This window comes from Lynx rufus, unplaced genomic scaffold (genome assembly GCF_022079265.1).
Source record: "Lynx rufus isolate CCGP_SWC_20201006 ecotype Redwood Valley unplaced genomic scaffold, mLynRuf1.p SCAF_4, whole genome shotgun sequence".
Lineage (NCBI taxonomy): Eukaryota > Metazoa > Chordata > Mammalia > Carnivora > Felidae > Lynx > Lynx rufus.
In genome coordinates, this window is record NW_025814856.1 from 19,455,209 (window position 1) to 19,482,214 (window position 27,006).

The 27,006-nt window shown below is 39.6% G+C and overlaps 2 protein-coding genes across 2 annotated transcripts in view; both read left to right on the plus strand.

Annotated features, from left to right (window-relative positions):
- The window catches only part of DOCK3 (dedicator of cytokinesis 3), a 539,924-nt gene that overhangs the window by 365,300 nt on the left and 147,618 nt on the right, over positions 1 to 27,006 (plus strand). The gene's annotated exons all lie outside the window — the stretch shown is intronic.
- LOC124524991 (60S ribosomal protein L39-like) lies at positions 21,905 to 22,796 on the plus strand. Its single transcript, XM_047097441.1, has 2 exons — positions 21,905 to 22,045; positions 22,635 to 22,796. The coding sequence occupies exons 1-2, from the start codon at positions 21,905 to 21,907 to the stop codon at positions 22,794 to 22,796; spliced, it is 303 nt and encodes a 100-aa protein (XP_046953397.1).

Consider the following 27,006-nt stretch of genomic DNA (forward strand, 5'->3'; position numbering starts at 1 on the left):
AGAATTTCATGATTCATCACTTACATATAACACCCATTGCTCATCCCAACAAGTGCCCTCCTTAATGCCCATCACCCATTTAGCTCATTCCCTACCTACTTCCCCTTCAGCAACCCTCAGTTTGTTCTCTTTGGTTAAGAGTCTGTTTTATGGTTTGCTTCTCTCTTTTTCCCCCTTATGTTCATCTGTTTTGTTTCTTAAATTCCACATGTGAATGAAATCATATAGTATTTATCTTTCTCTGACTGACTTATTTTACTTAGCATAATACACTCTGGCTCCATCCATATTGTTGCAAATGGCAATATTTCATTCTTTATTATGGCTAATATTCCACTGTGTGTGTGTATACACATACACACACACACACACACACACACACACACACACCACATCTTCTTTACCCACTCATCAGCCAGTGGACATTTGGGCTCTTCCCATAATTTGGGTATTGTTAATACTGCTATAAACAATGGAATATTTAAAAAAATTTTTTCATTCCAGTGTCGTTAATATACAGTGTTATATTAGTTTCATGTGTACAATATAGTGATTCAACAATTCCATGTATCACCTGGTGCTCATTATGACAAGTATATTCCTTAATCTCCATCACCTGTTTCACCCATACCCCCACCCACCTCCCCTCTGGTAACCATCAGTTTGTTCTCTATAGTTAAGAGTCTGCCTCTTGGTTTGTCTGTCTGTCTGTCTGTCTCTCTCTCTCCCTTTGCTCATTGGTTTTGTTTCTTAAATATGAGTGAAATCATATGGTATTTGTCTTTCCTTGACCGACTTACTTCACTTAGCATTATACTGTCTAGTTCCATCCATATTATTGCAGATGGCAAGATTTCATTCTTTTTTATGACTAAATAATATTCGTGTGTGTGTGTGTGTGTGTGTGTGTGTGTGTGTGTGTGTTATAGATATCTCACATCTTCTTTATTCATTCGTCCATTGATGGACACTTGGGCTGCTTCCATAAATTACTATTATAAATAATGCTGCAATAAGCATAGGGGTGCATGTATCTCTTCAAATTATTGGTTTCTTATTCTCAGGGTAAATACTCAGCAATGCAATTACTGGATTATGGAGTAGTTCTATTTTTAATTTTTTTAGGAACCTCCATACTGTCTTCCACAGTGGCTATACCAGTTTGCATTCCCACCAACAGTGCATGAGGGTTCCTTTTTTTCCACATCCTTACCAACACTTGTCATTTCTTGAGTTTTTATTTTGGCCATTCTGACAGGTTTGAGGTGATATCTCATTGTATGTTTGATTTGCATTTCCTTGATGATAAGTGATGTTGAGCATCTTTTCATGTGTCTGTTAGTCAGCTCTGTGTCTTCTTCAGAGAGGTGTCTGTTCATGTTTTCTGCCCATTTTTTAATTGGATTCTTTGTTCTTTGGGTGTTGGACTGTATAAGTTCTTTATATATTTTGAATACTAACCCTTTGTCAGATATGTAATTTGCAAATATCTTCTCCCATTTAATACATTGCCTTTTAGTTTTGTTGGTCATTTCCTTTGCTTTGTAGAAGCTTTTTATTTTGATGAAGTCCCAATAGTTTATTTTTGCTTTTGTTTTCCTTGACTTAAGAGACATATCTAGAAAGATGTTGTTATGGCTAATGTCAGAGAAATCACTGGCTGGGCTCTTTTGTAGGATTTTTATGGTTTCAGGTATCACATTTAGGCCCTTAATCAATTTAGGGTTTATTTTTGTGTATGGTGTAAGAAAGTGCTCCAATTTCATTCTTTTGCATGTGTCCAGCTTTCCTAACACCTTTTGTTGAAGAAACTGTCTTTTTCCCATTGCACATTCTTGCCTTCTTTGTCATAGATTAATTGACCATATAAGTGTAAATTTATTTCTGGTCTCTGTATTCTAGTCCATTGATCCATGTGTCTGTTTATGTACCAATACCATACTGTTGTGGTTACTACAGCTTTGTAATATAACTTGAAGTCTAGAATTGTGATACCTCCAATCCTGTTTTTCTTTTTCAAGATTGCTGTTTGTCTTTTTGTTAAGTTATGAGTTCTTTATAAATTTCCTGGAGGGGCGCCTGGGTGGCGCAGTCGGTTAAGCGTCCGACTTCAGCCAGGTCACGATCTCGCGGTCCGTGAGTTCGAGCCCCGCGTCGGGCTCTGGGCTGATGGCTCAGAGCCTGGAGCCTGTTTCCGATTCTGTGTCTCCCTCTCTCTCTGCCCCTCCCCCGTTCATGCTCTGTCTCTCTCTGTCCCAAAAATAAATAAATGTTGAAAAAAAAATTAAAAAAAAATAAAAAAATAAAAAATAAATTTCCTGGATATTAGACCTTCATCAGATATATGATTTGCAAATTTTTTCTCCCATTCTGTAGGTTGTCTTTTCACTTCCTTGATAATGTCCTTTGATGCACAGCAGCTTTTGGTTTGATGAGGTCCACTTCATCAATTTTTTTCTTTTGTTGCTTGTGCTTTTGGAGTCATAGGACACATTTTTAAAATTACATAGATATACTGTGAACAACTTGATACCAATAAACTTGTGTTCATATGTGTAAGAATGTTATCTTTATAGTAGCAAATATCTTAAAGCAGTCTAAATGTCCATAAGTCAAAAGATAACTAAGTATATAATAGTATAACCTTTGAAAAGACAGAAGTGAAAAGAAGTGAGAGGGAAACTGAATTAGGTTTCAATTGTTGCATAACAAATTTCAACAAATTATAAATTCAAAAAGACCCATTTTTTAGTTCACAATGATGTAGGTTAGAAATCTGCCATAACATGGCTGGGTTCTCTGCTTAGGGTATCACAAAGCTGAAGTCAAAGTGTCAACTGGGCTATGATCTAGTCTGAAATCTCTAGGGGAAATATGCTTCCAAGGTCATTGGTTGTTGGCGAGATTCACTTCCTTAAAGTTGTAGGATTGAGGTTCCCATTTCCTTGCTGGCTTTCATCTGGGAGCTGCTCTTAGCAGCAAAAGATCACCTGCTTTCCTTGCTATGTAGCCTCCTTCATCTTTAGGTTAGCAACAGTGCAGTGAATCCTTCCCATGCTTTGAACCTCCGACTTCCTTTTCTGCAACTATTTGGAGACTTCTGTACTTTTAAAAGATTCATGGTCAGAGAAATGGGAACCCTCTTGCACTGTTGGCGAGAATGCAAACTGGTGCAGCCACTCTGGAAAACAGTGTGGAGGTTCCTCAAAAAATTAAAAATAGAACTACCCTATAACCCAGCAATAGCACTGCTAGGAATTTACCCAAAGGATACAGGAGTGCTGATGCATAGGGGCACTTGGACCCCAATGTTTATAGCAGCACTTTCAACAATAGCCAAATTATGGAAAGAGCCTAAATGTCCATCAACTGACGAATGGATAAAGAAGATGTGGTTTATATATACAATGGATACTATTTGGCAATGAGAAAGAATGAAATCTGGCCATTTTTAGCAATGTGGATGGAACTGGAGAGTATTATGCTAAGTGAAATAAGTCAGGCAGAGAAAGACAGGTACCATATGTTTTCACTCATATGTGGATCCCGAGAAACTTAACAGAAGACCAGGGGGGAGGGGAAGAGGGGAAAAGAAAGTTACAGAGAGGGAAGGAGGCAAACCATAAGAGACTCTTAAATACTGAGAACAAACTGAGGGTTGATGGGGGATGGGAGGGAGGGGAAAAGTGGGTGATGGGCACTAAGGAGGGCACCTGTTGGGATGAGCACTGGGTGTTGTATGGAAACCAATTTGACAATAAATTTTGTATATATGTAAGTATGTATATATATATGTATATATGCGTGTGTACATATATATACATGTGTGTATACATACGCATACATATATGTATATATATATACATATATATACAAAACAATTATTTTTATAGAAGACACACACAAAAAAAATAAATAAACAAAAGATTCATGGTACTGGGTCATACCCAGATAATCTCCCTATCTTACGTTCAGTTGTATCATATAATATAACCTAATCATGGGAGTAAAAGCCACTATATTTACAGTCACAGGGATTTGCAACCCCAGGATTGAGGGAGAAATTTGGAAGACCATCTTAGAATCAATCTACCTACAGCAGGGATTGCTTCTACATAAACGCATTCTATATATTAAAAAAACACACACACAAATATTGTCCAGTGAAAACAGCAAGTTTACAATTGTAGGTATAGTATGACCTGATTTGTGGGGAAAAACTATATATGCTATATGCATATAATGCATATTACAATCTTCAGTAATTTTTTAAAAGACTAAAATTTCTAAGAATTCTTGAACTGACTGATATTTAAAGTTTTGGTAGTGATACTTTCTTAAAGTAGCTGGCAATAGTCTTGTAGCAAACTATAACAAATATTGGCTTTTCTGGATGAGTAGATAAATAGACCAGAATGTTTCATTTATACTTCTCCCCTTCAAGTAGCCAGCTTCTGATGTCAGTGTGGAACAAACATCTACTTTGCTTTGGAATGATAATGAGGTAATAGAAGAACAAAGCCTATAAACAGCCAGAATTTAAAGTGTCCTTTGTATTTTTTCCTTAATATCATAGATTCCCCTTGTATAACGAATGCATTACCTTTGTTAAAAAATTATTTTTTCTGTATACACATCTACTAAGATTGTTAACCATTGGGGTGCCTAGGTGGCTCAGTCAGTTAAACATCTGACTCTTGATTTTGGCTCAGGTCATGATCTTAAGGTTTGTGAGATTGAGCCCTGCATCAGACTCTGAGATAGTGAGGAGTCTGCTTGGGATTCTCACTCTCTCCCTCTGCCCCCTCCCTGCGCATGCATGCTTTCTCTCTCTCTCTCTTAAAATAAGTAAATAAACTTAAAGAAGATTGTTAACCATTATATTAATCTATTTAATAATTACCACATAATTATTTCCTCAAAATAGTACAAATAATTTTCTTTTAGAATAGAATTTGTGTTATAATTTGTATTTGTTCTGTGTGGATTCACTTGTTCTTTCTATTATGTGAATTTTCATATTCATACAAAAAGTATTATTGTGTAACCAACTTATTTTCTGTGTACCTCTGGTGTGTCTGTTAATATGCCTAGTTCTCTTGCTGACTCTTTACCAATTTAGCAAAGTGCTCTAAAGTATCAGGGTACAAATGATTGATTTCATCACTCAACTGGCTTTCTCTGAGGAGCCTTCTCTTTGCCAGTTTTTCTGCGAGGCCTTGAGAACACAAAGTTGCCCTCAAAAACTTAATCTTTCTTGATTATCACATGAAAACACTTATGTTAGCTATCTTTTCATGGCTGCTGTGCAGAGTAAGCTAAAATACTTCATTTCTTATTCTTCTGGAGTTTATTGAACATTCAAAATACCCTTGCGTAGAATTAACTTCTTCTTGAAAATCAGCTGTTTCTGTAGTTGAAGTACAGAACTCTCCTTGAGAGTCCAGCATTCTACCCAAATGAGATAATTTGCCTCTGTGAAAATCTCAGGTGTCCTTGAAAGGAATTTTCCTTTAAAATGATATGTGAGAATTTTGTTTATTAAATCAAACAGTTTTGCTTCCCCCTGCAAAAAAGTTCATGTCTTACAATGCAACTGGAGCGTATTGGCGGGAGCTTAGGCAGCCGATGAGGGGCCTGCAGTTCAGTCTTGATCCTTCCACTCAGGGCCCCATGGTATGGTCTAGCCTGCCTTAACTTGCTCTGGAATATAGCCTCCAGCTCACTACCCAACACTGCCCCCAAGGATTTCCTGTGAGTCCCCATAGGAATAAAAGGAACTACCACCCTGGCTCAAGTGACTGTCAGCATCACCTTCCTTTTCTACTCTCCTCTCTAGTCTGTCATTGTCAATATGCATATCTTCCTTGGAAATTACAGAGGTCTAGAGAAATTAAAAATTAGCTCAGTCTCTGTCTGTGATCATCCAGGGATCTATGATCTATGGATGGAGAAACCAACACACAGATACTTAAGTGAAACTTCTTATAATCCTATTGTCTTATAAGCTTTTTCATTAATATATTCTTATATAATGCAAAACTGAAAATATAGAATGAATGCAAATATAGTTTAAACCTAAATATATTTCATTCCAGTGGCCAAGCCAATCCAACATACTTTCATATAATGCTTTTCATATATATGCCCAAGGCACAGGTCTTGTTCACAAACATTAGAGTAAAAATCTGCTAAGAGGTAGTCAAAGTGAAACTTTCACTTTAGGTATATACCATTATCTATGATTTAACCTGTGTCTCTTTTCATCTGAGAATAAGATCAGAAGTTGGTCTCTTGTGTATGCCACTGATTATTATGCTCTGACTCTTGATGTCAGACTAGAGAAAACTTTCTTTTAATTTTTTTAAAGTTTATTTATTTTTGAGAGAGAGAGCGAGCACACATGCACGCACAAGCTGGGGAGGGGCAGAGAGAGAGAGGGTGACACAAAATCCAAAGCAGGCTCCAGGCTCTGAGCTGTCAGCACAGAGCCCAATATGGGACTCGAACACACAAACTGTGAGATCATGACCTGAACCGAAGTTGGATGCTTAACTGACTGAGCCACCCAGGCGCCCCTTGAGAAAACTTTTTAAATGTTTATTTATTTTTGAGAGAGAGAAAGTAGAGAGGGGAGGGATAAAGAGAGTGGGAGAGAGAGAGAATCCCAAGTAGGTTCCATGCTCTCGGCACAGAACCTGATGTGGGGTTCAGATCCCACAAACCATGAAATCATAACCTGAGCTGAAATCAAGAGCCAGATGCTCACCTGACTGATACAGTGTCCTATAGAGTTTAGATTAAAACATTAAAAGAAATGGTCAGGTTCCTTAAGAAGATTTTTGTTTACAAGGAATTTGCCTTTTGTCTAGACCATAATGCACAGTACATAGTAGAATAGAATGACTAATGCTTCTGACATAAGTTCAAAAGAAACTTTGGCTGGAGGGGCATGTGGAGAATTAAGGGGTGTAAAAATAGAAATTATAGTAGATTGGTATAGTAATTATTTATGAATTGGGTGTTTATGTTACACTTAACTATGTGCCTCCACTGTTACAGGCTCTAGAGATGGCTGTAAATAAAACACACAAAAATTGCTGCTCTCATGAAGCTCACATTCTGGTAGTGAGAATCAGTCCATAAATACAACAAATAAGTAAAGTGTATAGTATATTTGGAGAGAGAAGTCTTATTGAATAGAAAAAGTAAACTATAAGGGGGATTTGAATAAAGTCAGGATAAGCCATTCCAGAGAAGGTGAATATACCATGGGGCCATCTTCCAGAGAAAAGATCTCTTGTCTACCGTCCTCTCATTATTGGATCTCAAAATGACTCCAAACTAATAAGGTGGAGCCAAGGGATGGAACTATAATCAGCCTTCTCACCCTTGGCCATTTAAGGATAAGTAAACTAGATGGGAGGCCTTTGCCATAATCCAGATGAGAAACAAGGGTGGCTTGGATTTGGGCTGTCTTTTAAAGGTACAGATGTGCTGGTTTCATTTCTGGCATGGTAGAGTGTGCCCCTATCAGGCTAGCTCCTATCAGGCTAACCCCTGTTAACACTGGCTAAAAAACAAAAAACAATCACCTTAAGGTTCTGTGAAATGAACAGAAGCAGGCAGATACTGGAGGGGAGTAAAAACTTGAAGGAAGGGACCAACACAGGGTGAATTTCCTTTTTTGTGGTCTGGTCTGAGTTGTAGTCTCAGAACATTGTAGGGTAGCTAAAACTCCAGTAGAAAGCCTCCACATTTTTAGCCTGAGGAACTAACACATGGAGCCTGGGGCAAGCATGACCAGTGCAGGGAGTCTTGGGGAAGAGAGGGGAGGAGATGGAGAATCCCAAATTCTATATATAGACACTGCCCGTGTCAGCAGGTGATCCTGAAACACAAACAGGCAAGGCAAACTCAAAGAAGCTAGCAACTAAGGCTAAAAGAAAATTGAGATTTGACCTGCCATCAATCACAGGAGAAACATTAAAGATTAAGCCTAAACAAGTTAATTCCTATTAAAACAAAATTACTAACTAAACTTCTTAAGAAGACTATAAAAGAATCCAGTGTCACAGCATAACAATTATAATGTCCAAGATACAGCCCAAAATTATGGAATATCCAAAGAACCACAAAAATGTAACCTATTCTCAGACAAAAAGGCAACCAACAGAAGCCAATTGTGAGAGAACTAAGGTGTTGGAATTGTCAGACAAGGCTTTTAAAGCAGCTCTTATAACATGTTCAATGAGTGAATAAATAGTAAAAACTCTCAACAGAAAAATACAAAATACTTCTTTAAATAACCAAATGGAAACGGACCCACAAATGTATGGCCAACTAATCTTCGACAAAGCAGGAAAGAACAGCCAATGGAAAAAATCTCTTCAACAAATCGTGCTGGGAAAACTGGACAGTGACATGCAGAAGAATGAAACTGGATCACTTTGCTACACCATGCACAAAAAAAAAAAAAATTCAAAATGGATGAAAGACTTAAATGTACGACAGGAAACCATCAAAATCCTAGAGGAGAAAATAAGCAGCAACCTCTTTGACCTCAGCCAGAACAACTTCTTACTAGACATATCTCCAGAGGCAAGGGAAACAAAGACAAAATGAACTATTGGGACCTCATCAAGATAAAAAAGCTTCTGCACAGTGAAGCAAGCAATCAACAAAACTAAAAGGCAACCTACAGAATGGTAGAAGATATTTGCAAATGACAACCTACAGAATGGTAGAAGATATTTGCAAATGACATATTGGATAAAGGGTTAGTATCCAAAATCTATAAAGAAGCAAATTCAACACCCAGAAACCAAATAATCCAGTGAAGAAAAGGACAGAAGACATGAGTAGACACTTTTCTAAAGAAGACATCCAGATGGCTAACATACACATGAAAAGTTCCTTGACATCACTCATCATCAGAGAAATACAAATCAAAATCACACTGAGATACCACCTTACACCTGTCAAAATGGCTAAAATAAGCAACTCAGGAAACAACAGATGCTGGCGAGGATGCAGAGAAAGGGGAACCCTTTTGCACTGTTGGTGGGAATGCAAACAGGTGCAGCCACTCTGGAAAACAGTATAGAGGCGCCTCAAAAAATTAAAAATAGAACTATCCTATGGCCCAGAAATTGCACAACTAGAGACTTATCCAAAGGATACAATACTGAGTCGAAGGGACACGTGCACCCCAATGTTTATAGCAGCACTATCAATAATAGCCAAATTGTGGAAAGAACCCAAATGTCTATCAACTGATGAATGGATAAAGAAGATGTGGGGTGTGTGTGTGTGTGTGTGTGTGTGTGTGTGTGTGTGTGTGTGTGTAAACACACATACGTGCATATATACATACGTAATGGAATATTACTCCACAATCAAGAAGAATGAAATCTTGCCATTTGCGACAACGTGGATGGGATGGAACTAGAGTGTACTGTGCTAAGCGAAACAAGTCAGAGAAAGATAAATACCCTAAGATTTCACTCATATGTGGAATTTAAGAAACACAACAGATGAACATAGCAGAAGGGAAGGAAAAACAAGATAAAAACAGAGAGGGAGGCAAACCATAAGACTCTTAGAGAACAAACTGAGGGTTTCTGGAGGGAGTTGCATGGGGGAGAGGGCTAAATGGTTGATGTGCATTTAGGAGGGCACTTGTCGGGATGAGCACTGGGTGTTACATGTAAGTAAATTCTCGTGAAACCAATACTACACTGTATGTTAACTAACTTGAATTCAAATTAAAAAAAATAACCAAATGGAGATTTTAGAACTGAAAAATATATCTATATTAAGAATATCTGATAAAAAATACATCTGGATGAGGTTAATTGAACCATGAGATGACATGAAAATATCTCTGGATGAGGTTAATTGAACCATGAGATGCGAATCAGTGAATATAAAGACCAATATGAATTATCCAGTCTAAAGAGAAAAAAATATTGAAACAAAGCAAAATAAACAACAAAACCTTATGGTGACAATTCCAAAAAAGACTCATACTGGAATTTCATAAGGAAACAGGAAGAAGAATGGGTCCGAAAAAACATTTGAAGAAATAACGGCAAATAACTTCAAAAATTTTGCGAAAGACATAAATTTACAGATTCAAGAAACCCATCAAACACAAAACAGGATAAATATGACACATCATTGTCTAACTACTTAAAACCAATACAAAGGAAAATCTTAAAAGCAGCTAGTAAAAATGACACATTGCATACAGGGTAACAACAATTCAAGTGATCATGGGCTTTTTATCAGAAACTATAGCGACCAGAAGACAGTAGAAAACATCTTTACAGTGTTGAAGGAAAGAACTTAGAAGTGATGAGAGAAGATGGCAGCATAGGAGGACACTGGGCTTACCGCATCCTACTGATCACTTAGATTCCACCCACATTTGCCTAAATAACCCAGAAAACCACCAGAAGACTAGCAAAACGGACTCTCCCGAGCCAAGCATAGACAAGAGGCCCATGGAAGAGGGTAGGAAGGGTGGAGAGGTGGTGCATGCTACAGGGACTGGCAGGAGGGAGCTGGGGCAGTGGAGGGGCAGCCCGCCCGGCAAGGCAGAGCCCCCGAGTCTGGTTTGCAAAAGCGGAGGGGCCGGACTGCGTGAGTTCTGACAGCCAGCAGGACTTAACATCTGGAATGTTATAAGACAACAGCTCTGCTCAGAGAGCGGGAGGGCGAGAGGACACCGGGAGGGAGAGTTGTTGAGCCCCAGAAGACAGAGCTCAGCTCAGCAGGGAACAAAGGCACTGGCCAGCGTCATCTCCCTCACCCATCCCCAAGCCAAAATCCCAAAGGGAACCAGTTTCTGTCACCAAACTTGCTTGCACTGCGAAAACACCCAACACTGTGCTTCTGTGGATCCGTCCCTCCAACAGGTCTGCCTGCCTCCCTCCCAGTGCTGCAGGGCCCCTCCTGCAGGGGACCACTGACAACAAAGCGAGCTAAACCTGCCCCTCCTGCCCCTGTGGACCTTGCAGATCCACCCCGGCTAATACACCAGATCCCATAGAAGCACTACCACAAGCCTGGAAGTCTGCAAGTAGCCCAGATGGGCCACACCGCTCCACAGTAAGTCCTGCCCCTGGGAGAGGGGAAAATAAGGTACACACCAGTCTGACTGTGGTCCCAGTGGTGGGCTGGGGGCAGACCTCCGGTTTGACTGCAGCCCCCCCCCCCCATCAACACAAGTTACTCCAGACAGCACAAAGGAAGTGCCCTGCAGTTGCACACCGCTCCAGGGACTATCCAAAATGATGAAACGGAAGAATTCTCCTCCAAAGAAACTCTAGGAAGTAGCGACAGCTAACAAATTGATCAAAAACGATTTAAGCAATATAACAGAACATGAATTTAAAATAATAGTCATAAAATTCATCGCTGGGCTTGAAAAAGGTATAGAGGACAGCAGAGAATCTATTGCTACAGAGATCAAGGGACTAAGAAATGGTCATGAGGAGCTTCAAAATGCTATAAATGAGTTGCAAAATAAAATGGAGGTGACCACAGCTCGGATTGAAGAGGCAGAGGAGAGAATAGGTGAATTGGAAGATAAAATTATGGAAAAAGAGGAAGCTGAGAAAAAGAGAGATAAAAAAAATCCAGGAGTATGTGGGGGAGAATTATAGAACTAAGTGATGCAATGAAACACAACAATATCCGTATAATAGGGATTCCAGAGGAGGAAGAGAGAGAGCAAGGTGCTGAAGGTGTACTTGAACAAATCATACCTGAGAACTTCCCTGATCTGGGGAAGGAAAAAGGCATTGAAATGCAAGAGGCACAGAGAACTCCCTTCAGACATAACTCGGTATGATCTTCTGCCCAACATATCAGTGTGAAACTGGCAAAATACAAGGATAAAGAGAAAATTCTGAAAGCAGCTAGGGATAAACACACTCTGACATATAAAGGGAGGCCAATAAGACTAGTGACAGATATATCTACTGAAACCTGGCAGGCCAGAAAGGAATGGCAGGAAATCTTCAATGTGATGAACAGAAAAAATATGCAGCTGAGAATCCTTTATCCAGCAAGTCTGTCATTTAGAATAGAAGGAGAGATAAAGGTCTTCCCAAACAAACAAACACTGAAGGATTTCATCACCACTAAACCAGCCCTATGAGAGATCCTAAGGGGGATTCTGTGAGTGAAATGTTGCAAGGACCACAAAGTACCAGAGACATCACTACAAGCATGAAACCTATAGACATCACAATGACTCTAAACCCAATCTTTCTATAATAACACTGAATGTAAATGGATTAAATGCACCAACCAAAAGACATAGAGTATCAGAATGGATAGAAAAACAAGACCCATCTATTTGCTGTCTACAAGAGACTCATTTTAGACCTGAGGACACCTTCAGATTGAAAGTGAGGAGATGGAGAACTATCTATCATGCTACTGGAAGTCAAAAGAAAGCTGAAGTAGCCATACTTATATCAGACAAACTAGACTTTAAATTAAAGGCTGTAACAAGAGATGAAGAAGGGCATTATATAATAATTACAGGGTCTATCCATCACGAAGAGTTAACAATTATAAATGTCTATGTGCCAAATATGGGAGCCCCCGAATATATAAAACAATCCAAATATAACCAATATTATTGATAAGAATGTGGTAATTGCAAGGGACTTTAATACTCCACTTACAACAATGGACAGATCATCTAGACACAGGATCAATAAAGAAACAATGATACATTGAATCAGATGGACTTGACAGATATATCTAGAACGCTGCATCCCAAAGCAACAGAATATACTTTCTTCTCGAGGGCACATGCAACATTCTCCAAGATAGATCAGACACTGGGTCACAAATCAGCCCTTCATAAGTATACAAGAATTGAGATCATACCATGCATACTTTCAGACCACAATGCTATGAAACTTGAAATCAGCCACAGGAAAAAGTCTGGAAAACCTCCAAAAGCATGGAGGTTAAAGAACACCCTACTAAAGAATGAATAGGTCAACCGGGCAATTAGAGAAGAAATTTAAAAATATATGGAAACAAATGTAAATGAAAATACAACAATCCAAATGCTTTGGGATGTAGCGAAGGCAGTCCTGAGAGGAAAATACATTGCAATCCAGGCCTATCTCAAGAAACAAGAAAAATCCCAAATACAAAATCTAACAGCACACCTAAAGGAAATAGAAGCAGAACAGCAAAGACACCCCAAACCCAGCAGAAGAAGAGAAATAATAAAGGTCAGAGCAGAAATAAACAATATAGAATCTAAAAAAACTGTAGAGCAGATCAATGAAACCGAGAGTTGGTTTTTTTGAAAAAATAAACAAAATTGATAAACCTCTAGCCAAGCTTCTCAAAAAGAAGAGGGAGAGGACCCAAAAGGATAAAATCATGAATGAAATGGAATTATTACAACCAATCCCTCAGAGATACAAGCAGTTATCAGGGAATACTATGAAAAATTATAAGCCAACAAACTGGAAAACCTGGAAGAAACGGACAAATTCCTAAGCACCCACACACTTCCAAAACTCAAACAGGAATAAATAGAAAACTTGAACAGACCCATAACCAGTGAAGAAATGGAATCAGTTATCAAAAATCTCCCAACAAATAAGAGTCCAGGACCAGATGGCTTCCCTGGGGAATTCTACCAGACATTTAAAGCAGAGATAATACCTATCCTTTTCAAGCTATTCCAAAAAATAGAAAGGGAAGGAAAACTTCCAGACTCATTCTAAGAAGCCAGCATTACTTTGATTCCTAAACCAGAGATAGAGCAAAAAAAGAGAACTGCAGGCCAATATCCCTGATGAATATGGATGCAAAAACTCTCAATAAGATACTAGCAAGTCGAATTCAACAGCATATAAAAAGAATTATACACCATTATCAAGTGGGATTCATTCCTGGGCTGCAGGGCTGGTTCAACATTCACAAATCAATCAGTGTGATACATCACATTAATAAAACAAAAGATAAGAACCGTATGATCCTGGCAATCGATGCAGAAAAAGCATTTGACAAAATTCAGCATCTTTCTTAATAAAAACCCTCAAGAAAGTCGGGATAGAAGGAATATACTCAAACATCACAAAAGCCATTTATGAAAAGCCCACAGCTACTATCATCTTCAATGGGAAAAAACTGAGAGCTTTCTCCCTGAGATCAGGAACACGACAGAGATGTCCACTCTCACTGCTGTTGTTTAACATAGTGTTGGAAGTGCTAGCATCAGCAATCAGACAACAAAAGGAAATCAAAGGCATCAAAATTGGCAAAGATGAAGTCAAGCTTTCACTTTCTGCAGATGACATGATATTATACATGGAAAACCCAACAGACTCCACCAAAAGTCTACTAGAACTGATACATGAATTCAGCAAAGTCGCAGGATACAAAATCAATGTACAGAAATCAGTTACATTCTTATACACTAACAATGAAGCAACAGAAAGACAAATAAAGAAACTGATCCCATTCACAGTTGCACCAAGAAGCATAAAATACCTAGGAATAAACCTAACCAAAGATGTAAAAGATCTGTCTGCTGGAAACTATAGAAAGCTTATGAAGGAAATGGAAGAAGATATAAAGAAATGGAAAACATTCCGTGCTCATGGATTGGAAGAATCAATATTGTTAAAATGTCAATAGTACCCAAAGCTATCTATACATTCAATGCAATCCCAATCAAAATTGCACCAGCATTCTTCTCGAAGCTAGAACAAGCAATCCTAAAATTTGTTTGGAACCACAAAAGACCCTGAATAGCCAAAGTAATTTTGAAGAAGACCAAAGCAGTAGGCATCAAAATCCCAGACTTCAACCTCTACTACAAAGCTGTAATCATCAAGACAGCATGGTATTGACACAAAAACAGACACGTAGACCAATGGAATAGAATAGAAACCCCAGTATTAGACCCACAAAAGTATGGCCAACTAATCTTTGACAAAGCAGGAAAGAACATCCAGTGGAAAAAAGACAGTCTCTTTAACAAATGGTGCTGGGAGAGCTGGACAGCAACATGCAGAAGAATGAAACTAGACCACTTTCTTACACCATTCACAAAAATAAACCCAAAATGGATGAAGGACCTGAATGTGAGACAGGAAACCATCAAAACCCTAGAGGAAGAAGCAGGAAAAAACTTCTCTGACCTCAGCAGCAGCAATTTCTTGCTCGACACATCTCGAAAGGCAAGGGAATTAAGAGCAAAAATGAACTATTGGGACCTCATGAAGATAAAAAGCTTCTGCACTGCAAAGGAAACAGTCAACAAAACTAAAAGGCAACCGACGAAATGGGAAAAGATATTTGCAAATGACATATCAGACAAAGGGCTAGTATCCAAAATCTATAAAGAGCTCACCAAACTCCACACCTGAAAAGCAAATAATCCAATGAATAATTGGGCAGAAAACATGAATAGACACTTCTCTAAAGAAGACATCCGGATGGCCAACAGGCACATGAAAAGATGCTCAACGTCACTCCTCCTCAGGGAAATACAAATCAAAACCATACTCAGATATCACCTCACGCCAGTCAGAGTGGCTAAAATGAACAAATCAGGAGACTATAGATGCTGGTAAGGACGTGGAGAAACGGGAACCCTCTTGCACTATTGGTGGGAATGCAAACTGGTGCAGCCGCTCTGGAAAACAGCATGGAGGTTCCTCAAAAAATTAAAAATAGACCTACCCTATGACTCAGCAATAGCACTGCTAGGAATTTACCCAAGGGATACAGGAGTGCTGATGCATAGGGGCACTTGGACCCCAATGTTTATAGCAGCACTTTCAACAATAGCCAAATTATGGAAAGAGTCTAAATGTCCATCAAATGATGAATGGATAAAGAAATTGTGATTTATATATACAATGGAATACTACTTGGCGATGAGAAAGAATGAAATCTGGCCTTTTGTCACAACATGGATGGAACTGGAGAGTGTTACGCTAAGTGAAATAAGTCATACAGAGAAAGATACCATATGTTTTCACTCTTATGTGGATCCTGAGAAACTTAACAGAAGACCATGGGGGAAGGGAAGAAAAAAAAAGAGATTAGAGAGGGAGGGAGGCAAAACATAAGAGACTCTTAAAAACTGAGAACAAACTGAGGGTTGATGGGGGGTGGAGGGAGGGGAGGGTGGGTGATGGGTATTGACGAGGGCACCTGCTGGGACGAACACTGGGTGTTGTATGGAAACCAATTTGACAATTAATTTTATTAAACAATAAAATAAAAATAAATTAAAAAAGAAAAAAGTGTTGAAAGCCAAACACAGAATTATATATCTGGTGAAAAAAATTTCAAGAATAAAGATGAAATGAAGATATTTTCAAATAAAAGAAAAGTAAGAGAATCTGTCACCAGTAGAATTGTATTTCAAAATATGCTAACGGCAGCTAACTGGTTCTCCAGGCTAAAAGAAAGAATTAGAGGGAAACCCAGATTTTCAGGAATGATTGAAGAGCACTGGAAATGGTAAATATATGGGTAAATATAAAAGTCGATATACACATGCTAATTCCTCCCTCACTTCTTTTTTAGAGGATTATATGTGCAAACAAAAATGTTACAGAGCCTGCAGTGAACTGGTAACAGTTATTAAATGAACTAATGACTTGTTTTAAACTCTGAAGATGGACTTCCAGCATCAAGTCTACAGTTGCAAAAATGACTTTGTGTAGAATCTAGATTAATTCAAATAAAGGCATTCTCTCCTTTGCCCCATTTCTACTCCTGCCTCAAGGCCAAAGCCACAGGTAGAGTGATTCAGGCAGGTTAGCCACTCCCACTCCTATCCCAGCATGTACTTGGCTGCACACCTTGGACTGCTCATTCCCACCAGTTGCTAGTCAATGGAAGACAGTTCTCAAAGGATCCACTGTTCCATCCTGGTCCAACAGATCATTTAAATAGCTGCTGTAGTCTTCTTAAATACAGCTACTGCAGATCACAATCTTTAGAGCCAGTAGAAAGCCAGTAGAAAGTGCCAGAGATTTCAGGGCCCAGGTTGGGATATCCATTGATCACCACTAAGGTCTTTGTTGAAGGGAAAAAAAAAATGAGACATTTGTTAAAGACAGTAAGGCAGACTTTCTTCAGGATATTGTGATGGGTTTAAGGACCACCGCAATAGGATTTTGTTGTAGAGGAGAAGGTTGGGCTCAACTACAATTACATCAAGGAAAAGTGGGAATTTATGACCAAAGAGCAGGGTTGGGAGTCAGTGGATAGAAAAATCACATTGAGACACAATGACAACCACTGAATTTGAAGATCATCTAGGGAGGTTTTAAATGATGTGGTTTATTTTTTTTTATTTAACTTTATTTTTTATTTTTTAAAATTTACATCCAAATTAGTTAGTATATAGTGAAGCAATGATTTCAGTAGATTCCTTAATGCCTGCCCCTTACCCATTTAGCCCATCTGCCCTCCCATAATCCCTCCAGCAACCCTCAGTTTGTTCTCCATATTTATGAGTCTCTTTTGTTTTGTCCCCCTCCTTGTTTTCATATTATTTTTGTTTCCCTTCCCTTATGTTCATCTGTTTTGTCTCTTAAAGTCCTCATATGAGTGAAGTCATATGGTTTTTGTCTCTCTCTGACTAATTTCACTTAGCATAATACCCTCCAGTTCCATCCACGTAGTTGCAAATGGCAAGATTTCATTCTTTTTGATTGCTGAGTAATACCCCGTTGTATATATATACCACATCTTCTTTATCCATGCATCCATTGATGGACATTTGGGCTCTTTCCATACTTTGGCTATTGTTGATAGTGCTGCTATAAACATGGGGGTGCATGTGTCCCTTCGAAACAGCACTCATGTATCCCGTGGATAAATGCCTAGTAGTGCAATTGCTGGGTCGTCGGGTAGTTCTATTTTTAGTTTTTTGAGGAACCTCCATACTGTTTTCCAGAGTGGCTGCACCAGCTTGCATTCCCACCAACATTGCAAAAGAGATCCTCTTTCTCCACATCCTCGCCAACATCTGTTGTTGCCTGAGTTGTTAATGTTAGCCATTCTGACAGGTGTCAGGTAGTATCTCATTGTGGTTTTGATTTTTATTTCCCTGATGATGAGTGATGTTGAACATTTTTTCATGTGTTGGTTAGCCATCTGGATGTCTTCTCTGAAGAAGTGTTTATTCACGTCTTGTGCACATTTCTTCACTGGATTATTTGTTTTTGGGTGTTGAGTTTGATAAGTTCTTTGTAGATTTTGGATACTGACCCTTTATCTGATATGTCCTTTGCAAATGTCTTTTCCCATTCTGTGGGTTGCCTTTTAGTTTTGCTGATTGTTTCCTTCGCTGTGCAGAAGCTTTTTATTTTGATGAGGTCCCAGTAGTTCGTTTTTGCTTGTTTCCCTTGCCTCTGGAGACGTGTTGAGTAAGAAATTGCTGCAGGCAAGATCAAAGAGGTTTTTGCCTGCTTTCTCCTCGAGGATTTTGATGGCTTCTCGTCTTACATTGAGGTCTTTCATCCATTTTGAGTTTATTTTTGTGTATGGTGTAAGAAAGTGGGCCAGGTTCATTCTTCTGCATGTCGCTGACCAGTGTTCCCAGCACCACTTGCTGAAGAGACTGTCTTTATTCCATTGGATAGTCTTTCCTGCTTTGTCAAAGATGAGTTGGCCATACGTTTGTGGGTCCATTTCTGGGTTCTCCATTCTGTTCCATTGATCTGAGTGTCTGTTCTTGTGCCAACACCATACTGCCTTGATGCTTACAGCTTTGTAGTATAGCTTGAAGTCTGGGATTGTGATGCCTCCTGCTTTGGTTTTCTTTTTCGAGATTGCTTTGGCTATTTGGGGTCTTTTCTGGTTCCATACAAATTTTAGGATTGTTTGTTCTAGCTCTGTGAAGAATGCTGGTGTTATTTTGTTAGGGATCGTGTTGAATATGTAGATTGCTTTGGGTAGTATCGACATTTTAACAATATTTGTTCTTCCTATCCAGGAACATGGAATCTTTTTCCATTTCTTTGTGTCTTCTTCAATTTCTTTCATCAGCTTTCTATAGTTTTCAGTGTATAGATTTTTCACCTCTTTGGTTAGATTTATTCCTAGGTATTTTATGTTTTTTTGTGCAACTGTAAATGGGATCGATTCCTTGATTTCTCTTTCTGTCGCTTCATTGTTGGTGTATAGGAATGCAACCGATTTCTGTGCATTGATTTTATATCCTGCAACTTTGCTGAATTCATGAATCAGTTCTAGCAGTTTTTTGGTGGAATCTTTTGGGTTTTCCATATAGAGTATCATGTCATCTGAGAAGAGTGAAAGTTTAACCTGCTCCTGGCCGATTTGGATGCCTTTTATTTCTTTGTGTTGTCTGAATGCAGAGGCTAAGGCTTCCAATACTTAGTTGAATAACAGTGGTGAGAGTGGACATCCCTGTCTCAGTCCTGACCTTAGGGGGAAAGCTCTCAGTTTTTCCCCATTGAGGATGATATTAGAGTTGGGTCGTTCATATATGGCTTTTATGATCTCGAGGTATGATCCTTCTATCCCTACTTTCTTGAGGGTTTTTATCAAGAAAGGATGCTGTATTTTGTCAAATGCTTTCTCTGCATTTATTGAGATCATATGGTTCTTGTCCTTTCTTTTATTGATGTGATGAATCACGTTAATTGTTTTGCGGATATTGAACCAGCCCTGAATCCCAGGTATAAATCCCACTTGGTCATGGTGAATAATTTTTTTTAATGTATTGTTGGATCCAGTTGGCTAATATCTTATTGAGGATTTTTGCATCCATGTTCATCAGGGAAATTGGTCTATAGGTCTCTTTTTAAGTGGGGTCTGTGTCTGGTTTTGGAATCAGGGTAATGCTGGCTTCATGGAAAGAGTTTGGAAGTTTTCCTTCCATTTCTATTTTTTGGAACAGCTTCAAGAGAATAGGTGTTAACTCTTCCTTAAATGTTTGGTAGAATTCCCCTGGACACCCATCTCGCCCTGGACTCTTGTTTTTTGGCAGATTTTTTATTACTAATTCGATTTCCTTACTGGTTATGGATCTGTTCAAATTTTCTATTTCTTCCTGTTTCAGTTTTGGTAGTGTATATGTTTCTACGAATTTGTCCATTTCTTCCAGATTGCCCATTTTGTTGGCATATAATTGCTCATAATATTCTCTTATTATTGTTTTTATTTCTGTTGTGTTGGTTGTGATTTCTCCTCTTCAATTCTTGATTTTACTTATTTGGGACCTTTCCTTTTTCTTCTTGATCAGACTGGCTAGTGGTTTATCAGTTTTTGTTAATTCTTTCAAAGAACCATCTTCTGGCTTCATTGATCTGTTTTACTGTTTTTTTTTTTTTTTTGGTTTCAATAGCATTAATTTCTGCTCTAATCTTTATTATTTCCTGTCTTCTGCTGGTTTTGGGTTTTATTTGCTGTTCTTTTTCTAGCTCCTTAAGGTGTAAGGTTAGCTTGTGTATCTGAGATCTTTCTTCCTTCTTTAGGAAGGCCTGGATTGCCAAATACTTTCCTCTTATGACCGCCTTTGCTGCATCCCAGAGGTTTTGGGTTGTGGTGCTATCATTAAATGATGTGTTTTAACCATTGGATAAGAAGAAACTAACTCACAGTTGAGGAGTGAATGGTCAGTGCAGAAACGTAGAGGCAGGAATGAGGATACTCTTTGAAGAAGTTTGGTAGAAAAGAGTAGCAGAGCTGAGGGGACTTTTAGAAGGGAACATGAAGATAGAAGAGATAGTGTGATGAGGCATGGTCCTACAGGGACTGGGGAGAAGGGATGGAAATGCCTGGAATCACAAATAAGTTGGATTAGGCTCTGATAAATTTTGAAGACAACCATATCCAGTGATTTTTATTTTCTAATGAGGCTTAGGGAGAAATATTAATGTTTGGATCAGTCTCTGTGGGAAAGGAGGGATAGAAAGGGACAGGAGTGAACACTCCTTGAGTGCATGTGATGTGTCAAGCCCTATGCCAGGAGCTTTATAGTGTCACCTAATTCAGTCCCTACATCCACTCTAAATGTGAACACTTTGCTAGTATCCAGTCCAGGATTCGAGTCCTGGTCTGCCCCCTACTTTATTTCCATTACACCATACTGCCACAGGCATTCATAAGAGAATAGCCAAGCAGATTGCAGGATAACCATAAGATAGAAATAAGAAACTTTTTTTTTTTTATAAATTTTTTTTTCAACGTTTATTTATTTTTGCGACAGAGAGAGACAGAGCATGAACGGGGGAGGGGCAGAGAGAGAGGGAGACACAGAATCGGAAACAGGCTCCAGGCTCTGAGCCATCAGCCCAGAGCCCGACGCGGGGCTCGAACTCACGGACTGCGAGATCGTGACCTGGCTGAAGTCGGACACTTAACCGACTGCGCCACCCAGGCGCCCCAGAAATAAGAAACTTTTAAGGAGACCTAATGGTCATCGTCATGGATTCCAGCAGCCAAGGGGTCTGTACTTGGTGACTACTCACTGTACCTTCTAAAAACAATAGGCAGATTTCTCTATCAGCAATCCCCTGAGGTACAGATTCTTGATGCCAGAATGTCATATCACCGGAAGTGCATCAGGAGCCTAGGTTTAAGAGAAAAGCTGAGGAAAAAAAACTTACTGAGATCAAAATAAAACATTTATCTGCTTCAGAAACCCTGAAATGTAAGTTGTTTTACTTCTTGGTTTGCCTTGAATTTTTGCACTGAAACATCTTTTTACTTCCATTAAGAAATTTGTGGGTTATATATTTAGGCTTAAACTGATAAGGCTGAGTACCCTATGGATAGCTTCAGAATAACAGTTAGCTTAGTTTATCCTAATTAGTTAAAGGCATTTGTGTAGGCTAAAAGCAAAAGAAGTGTGGCTATGGAGGAAATGGAGGAATCATCTTGCAGGCAGCGTCCCACTGCCCAGAAGAGCATCCTGGCATCTAACCTGGGCTTACAAGATGTATGGATGAATGAAGACGCAGAAGTAAGCCAGGGAGAAGGAGTACAGAACCCTTTGGTACTCTGTTCTCAGAAGATCGCATGTGCACACAGACAATATGCATATCCCCTTTACATTCTGCTTCTGAAGGTACACGGAGCTTCTGAAAGCTGTCTGATCCCAAGTTCTGAAGACTCCCCTTTAAGGCCTAAAGAGCCCACTCTGGGAATGGTCCCTGTGCTATCTTAGTACCTATGCTTTGGCATCCACCTCATTCCACCTGTCTGCTCTGGCTGCACACTCTATTTCTGACCAGGGTGTGGTCAGCCATGACCAGTCTGTGGCTTTATCCTGCTTCCCCTGAGGATAATTCAACCTACCCATGGTTCATTCCCAATCCCAGTTCTGCCTGAGATGCTCCAGCCTCATACCTATAAGTCAGGACTCATCAGGATTCCTGAGCTTAACCTCTAAGGTTTGTCCTTGCCCTTGTCTTAAACTCTCTGAACTCACACTCCTGACAGAGCAGACCCTACCTACTTTATCATGGTTATTGCTGCCAGATAAGCTAAGATTACTTAACTCCTCTGTGCTTTCATTTCCTCAACTATAAAATAGTAGTGTCTTGCCTTTTCTGCACCATCATAGTATGTGTGGTTGACTGTTCCTTGCTGTATCTTCTCACAAGAATTTCAGGATCAAGAGATTCCTGGCCAAGAAACCAAAGCAGAATCATCACATTCCCCAGTGGATATGGATGAAAACTGGTAATAAAATCAGGTACAACTCCAAGAGGAGACATTGCGTAACCACCAAGCTGGGTCTATAAGGAATCACATATGAGGTGGCACACATATTTATGCTGCATGAAGTCCACTTGCTCATATCATATACTATGTAAACATCACCACTACTTGAACAATGGACATGTTTTATTAGAAGATGATTTTTCTCTGTCACTATGCTTTTGCACCAGTAGTTTGGTTCAGTAATAAATATGGGAGACCTTTTGTTTGAAAAAAAAATAGTAGTGTCTCCCTAATTACAGTGCCTAGAACAAGGCCCTGGGAGATAGTAAATCTCAGTAAATATTCACAATTACCATCTTTATTGTACGTGTTTAAGTTTTGCTCTTGAGTCCAAACATCTGTGTTCTTTATATGCTTTAGTTGGGCTTGTGAAAGATGGGAAGGGCAAATAAAGGTCAGTTCCCCTACAAAGATTCTTCCCACTACAGAGGCTCTGCTTTTGCTAGGCTGCCAGGCAGCCTTCCCTGGGACCTCAAGTAGCAGGATTCTCTATCAGCTTTGCCTGGGTGACAGGACAGCAGAGAGATTCCATGAAGCTAAGATGTCATCAGAGCCCTGTGGTGCCAGCAGCACATTTATAATATTCATTTATTGCTATGAAGCTCTTGAGAGCCTTTAAAGCAGGAAAAAGCTGTGTATGTACAGATTGGAGCCTTCTGGGGGGGAACTACCCCTTTATTTCCCATTTTTCTCACAGCTACCTTGGTATTTTAAATTTTTTTTTTCAACGTTTATTTATTTTTGGGACAGAGAGAGACAGAGCATGAACGGGGGAGGGGCAGAGAGAGAGGGAGACACAGAATCGGAAACAGGCTCCGGGCTCTGAGCCATCAGCCCAGAGCCCGACGCGGGGCTCGAACTCACGGACCGCGAGATCGTGACCTGGCTGAAGTCGGACGCTTAACCGACTGCGCCACCCAGGCGCCCCATACCTTGGTATTTTAATTGTGCTGTCCTTATAAGCACAAAGACACTAGAATTCAAGAAGATTTTAAGTGGTAAAGTTTATTTTTATTTAGTAAGTCTCTATAAACTGTAAGCCTCTATGCTTGATTCTTTGAGGGGTGCAGAGATGTAGGCAATTACTGTCCCTGCTACTTTATAGACCAGAACACTGGACTTAAAAGATGTGTTAGAGATCCCTAGGATAATCCCTAGTGGTCACTCATTAGGAGGACTTTTGGGATTCAGCATACAGCTGTATTCATAGCTGAGATTTATTACAGTGACATACTAAGGATACACTGCTGGATCATAAGGGAGAAGGACACAGGCAGAGCCTGGAGGAATCCATGTGCAGGCCTGTTTATGCTTTCTCCCTCACATGGAGTGATCACACAGAGCACACTCTTCCAGCAGTGAAGATGTAGTAATATCTGAGTTGGCCCCAGGAAGCCCATTAGAGACCCAGCACCCAATGTTTATAGGTAGCTGTCATATAGGCACCCTCTCCTTACCATGTATAAAATTCCCAGAAGGGAAGCAGAAGTTCAGCATAAACTGTATTGCTCACAAAAACAGTCTAGGCCAGTGAGCCACCCTTAACTGTTAGGAACTCTTCAAGAACCAAAGGCCAGCCTTGCAAGCATACCTTTCTAATAGCAGTTTCAGCCTTGCTATGTTAACTCTTCTGCATTGAGAAGGTGTCACATATGTACACACCAGATCTAATGCTAGCCTGTCAGAATTGCTGCCCTAAATAGGGGAGAAACAGGTCCCTTCTGACTAATAGGGCCATAGAAGGCTTCATGCCACTGCATGTTTGAGCTGGGCCTCAAAAGATAGGTAGGAATTGAGCAGCAGAGAGAAATGGTAAGATAGGTTGCAGTGAGCAAAGAATACTTTTAGGGAAAGGCAAGCAGGCCCATCTGACATGAGTCAAGGTATGTTGAGACTTAGAGACATAGCTATTTTCAAATTGGTTTATTTCTTTTTCTTTTTTTTCAAATTTATTATTTTGAGAGGAAGAGAGAACACACAGGTGTGCACAGGGAAGGGACAGAAAGAGAGGGAGAGAGAAGAGAATACCAAGCAGGCTCCACACTATCAGTGCAGAGCTGGATGTGGGGCTCGATCTCACAAACCTTGAGATCATGACCTGGGCCAAGATCAAGAGTCAGACACTTGGGGCGCCTAGGTGGCTCAGTTGGTTAAGCGTCCAACTTCAGCTCAGGTCATGGTCTAACAGTTCGTGGGTTCAAGACCCGTGTCAGGCTGTGTGCTGACAGCTCAGATCCTGCAGCCTACTTCAGATTCTGTGTCTCCCTCTCTCTCTGCCTTTCACCCACTCACACTCTGTCTCTCTCTCGTTCAAAAATAAGTAAACATTAAAAAAAAAAAAGAGTCGGACACTTAACCAGCTAAGCCACCTGGGCACCCTGGTTTGTTTATTTTTGCTCAATATTACATATCAAGAAAGACAATCGGAATGAGTACAGGCTTTGGAGAATCCAGACTTAAGTTGAAATTTTGTCTCTATACCTTGTTAGCAATGTTACTATAATGTTGTTTTTAAAATAATATCACTAATTTTCCCACATTAAGGGAGAATAAAAAAAGAATTTGACATAGTTACAGTGAAAATTGTTCCTATATTTTAAACTTCTTTTTGAGGAACCTCCATACTGTTTTCCAGAGCGGCTGCACCAGTTTGCATTCCCACCAGTAGTGCAAGAGGGTTCCTGTTTCTCCACATCCTTGCCAGCATCTATAGTCTCCTGATTTGTTCATTTTAGCCACTCTGACTGGCGTGAAGTGATATCTGAGTGTGGTTTTGATTTGTATTTCCCTGAGGAGTGACGTTGAGCATCTTTTCATGTGCCTGTTGGCCATCCGGATGTCTTCTTTAGAGAAGTGTCTATTCATGTTTTCTGCCCATTTCTTCACTGGATTATTTGCTTTTCAGGTGTGGAGTTTGGTGAGTTCTTTATAGATTTTGGATACTAGCCCTTTGTCTGATATGTCATTTGCAAATATCTTTTCCCATTTCGTCGGTTGCCTTTTAGTTTTGTTGACTGTTTCCTTTGCAGTGCAGAAGCTTTTTATCCTCATGAGGTCCCAATAGTTCATTTTTGCTTTTAATTCCCTTGCCTTTCGAGATGTGTCAAGTAAGAAATTGCTGTGGTTGAGGTCAGAGAAGTTTTTTTCCTGCTTCTTCCTCTAGGGTTTTGATGGTTTCCTGTCTCACATTCAGGTCCTTTATCCATTTTGAGTTTATTTTTGTGAATGGTGTGAGAAAGTGGTCTAGTTTCAACCTTCTGCATGTTGCTGTCCAGTTCTCCCAGCACCATTTGTTAAAGAGATTGTCTTTTTTCCATTGGATATTCTTTCCTGCTTTGTCAAAGATTAGTTGTGGCCATACTTTTGTGGGTCCAATTCTGGAGTCTCTATTCTATTCCATTGGTCTACGTGTCTGTTTTTGTGTCAATACCATGCTGTCTTGATTACAGCTTTGTAGTAGAGGTTAAAGTCTGGGATTGTGATGTCTTCTGCTTTAGTCTTCTTCAATATTACTTTGGCTATTCGGGGTCTTTTGTGGTTCCATATGAATTTTAGGATTGCTTATTCTAGCTTCGAGAAGAATGCTGGTGCAATGGTGATTGGGATTGCATTGAATGTGTAGATAGCTTTGGGTAGTATTGACATTTTAACAATATTTATTCTTCCAATCCATGAGCATGGAATGTTTTTCCATTTCTTTATATCTTCTTCAATTTCCTTCATAAGCTTTCTGTAGTCCTATGACCCAGGAATAGCACTGCTAGGAATTTACCCAAGGGATACAGGAGTGCTGATGCATAGGGGCACTTGGACCCCAATGTTTATAGCAGTACTTTCAACAGTAGCCAAATTATGGAAGGAGCCTAAATGTCCATCAACTGATGAATGGATAAAGAAATTGTGGTTTATATACACAATGGAATACTACTTGGCAAGGAGAAAGAATGAAATCTGGCCTTTTGTCGCAGCGTGGATGGAATTGGAGAGTGTTATCGTAAGTGAAATAAGTCATACAGAGAAAGACAGACACCATATGTTTTCACTCTTATGTGGATCCTGAGAAACTTAACAGAAGACCATGGGGGAGGGGAAGGGGAAAAAAAAGTTAGAGAGGGAGGGAGCCAAATCATAAGAGAGTCTTAAAAACTGAGAATAAACTGAGGGTTGATGGGGGTTGGGAGGGAGGGGAAAGTGGATGATGGGCATTGAGGAGGGCACCTGTTGGGATGA

What these genes read in the sequence shown, in the direction of transcription:
- LOC124524991 (XM_047097441.1), top strand. Translation starts at nt 21,905, where the DNA reads ATGGAGGAAATGGAGGAATCATCTTGCAGGCAGCGTCCCACTGCCCAG. An exon ending in AAGGAGTACAGAACCCTTTG is followed by an intron (nt 22,046 to 22,634) that starts GTACTCTGTTCT and finishes GGTTGACTGTTC; the next exon opens with CTTGCTGTATCTTCTCACAA.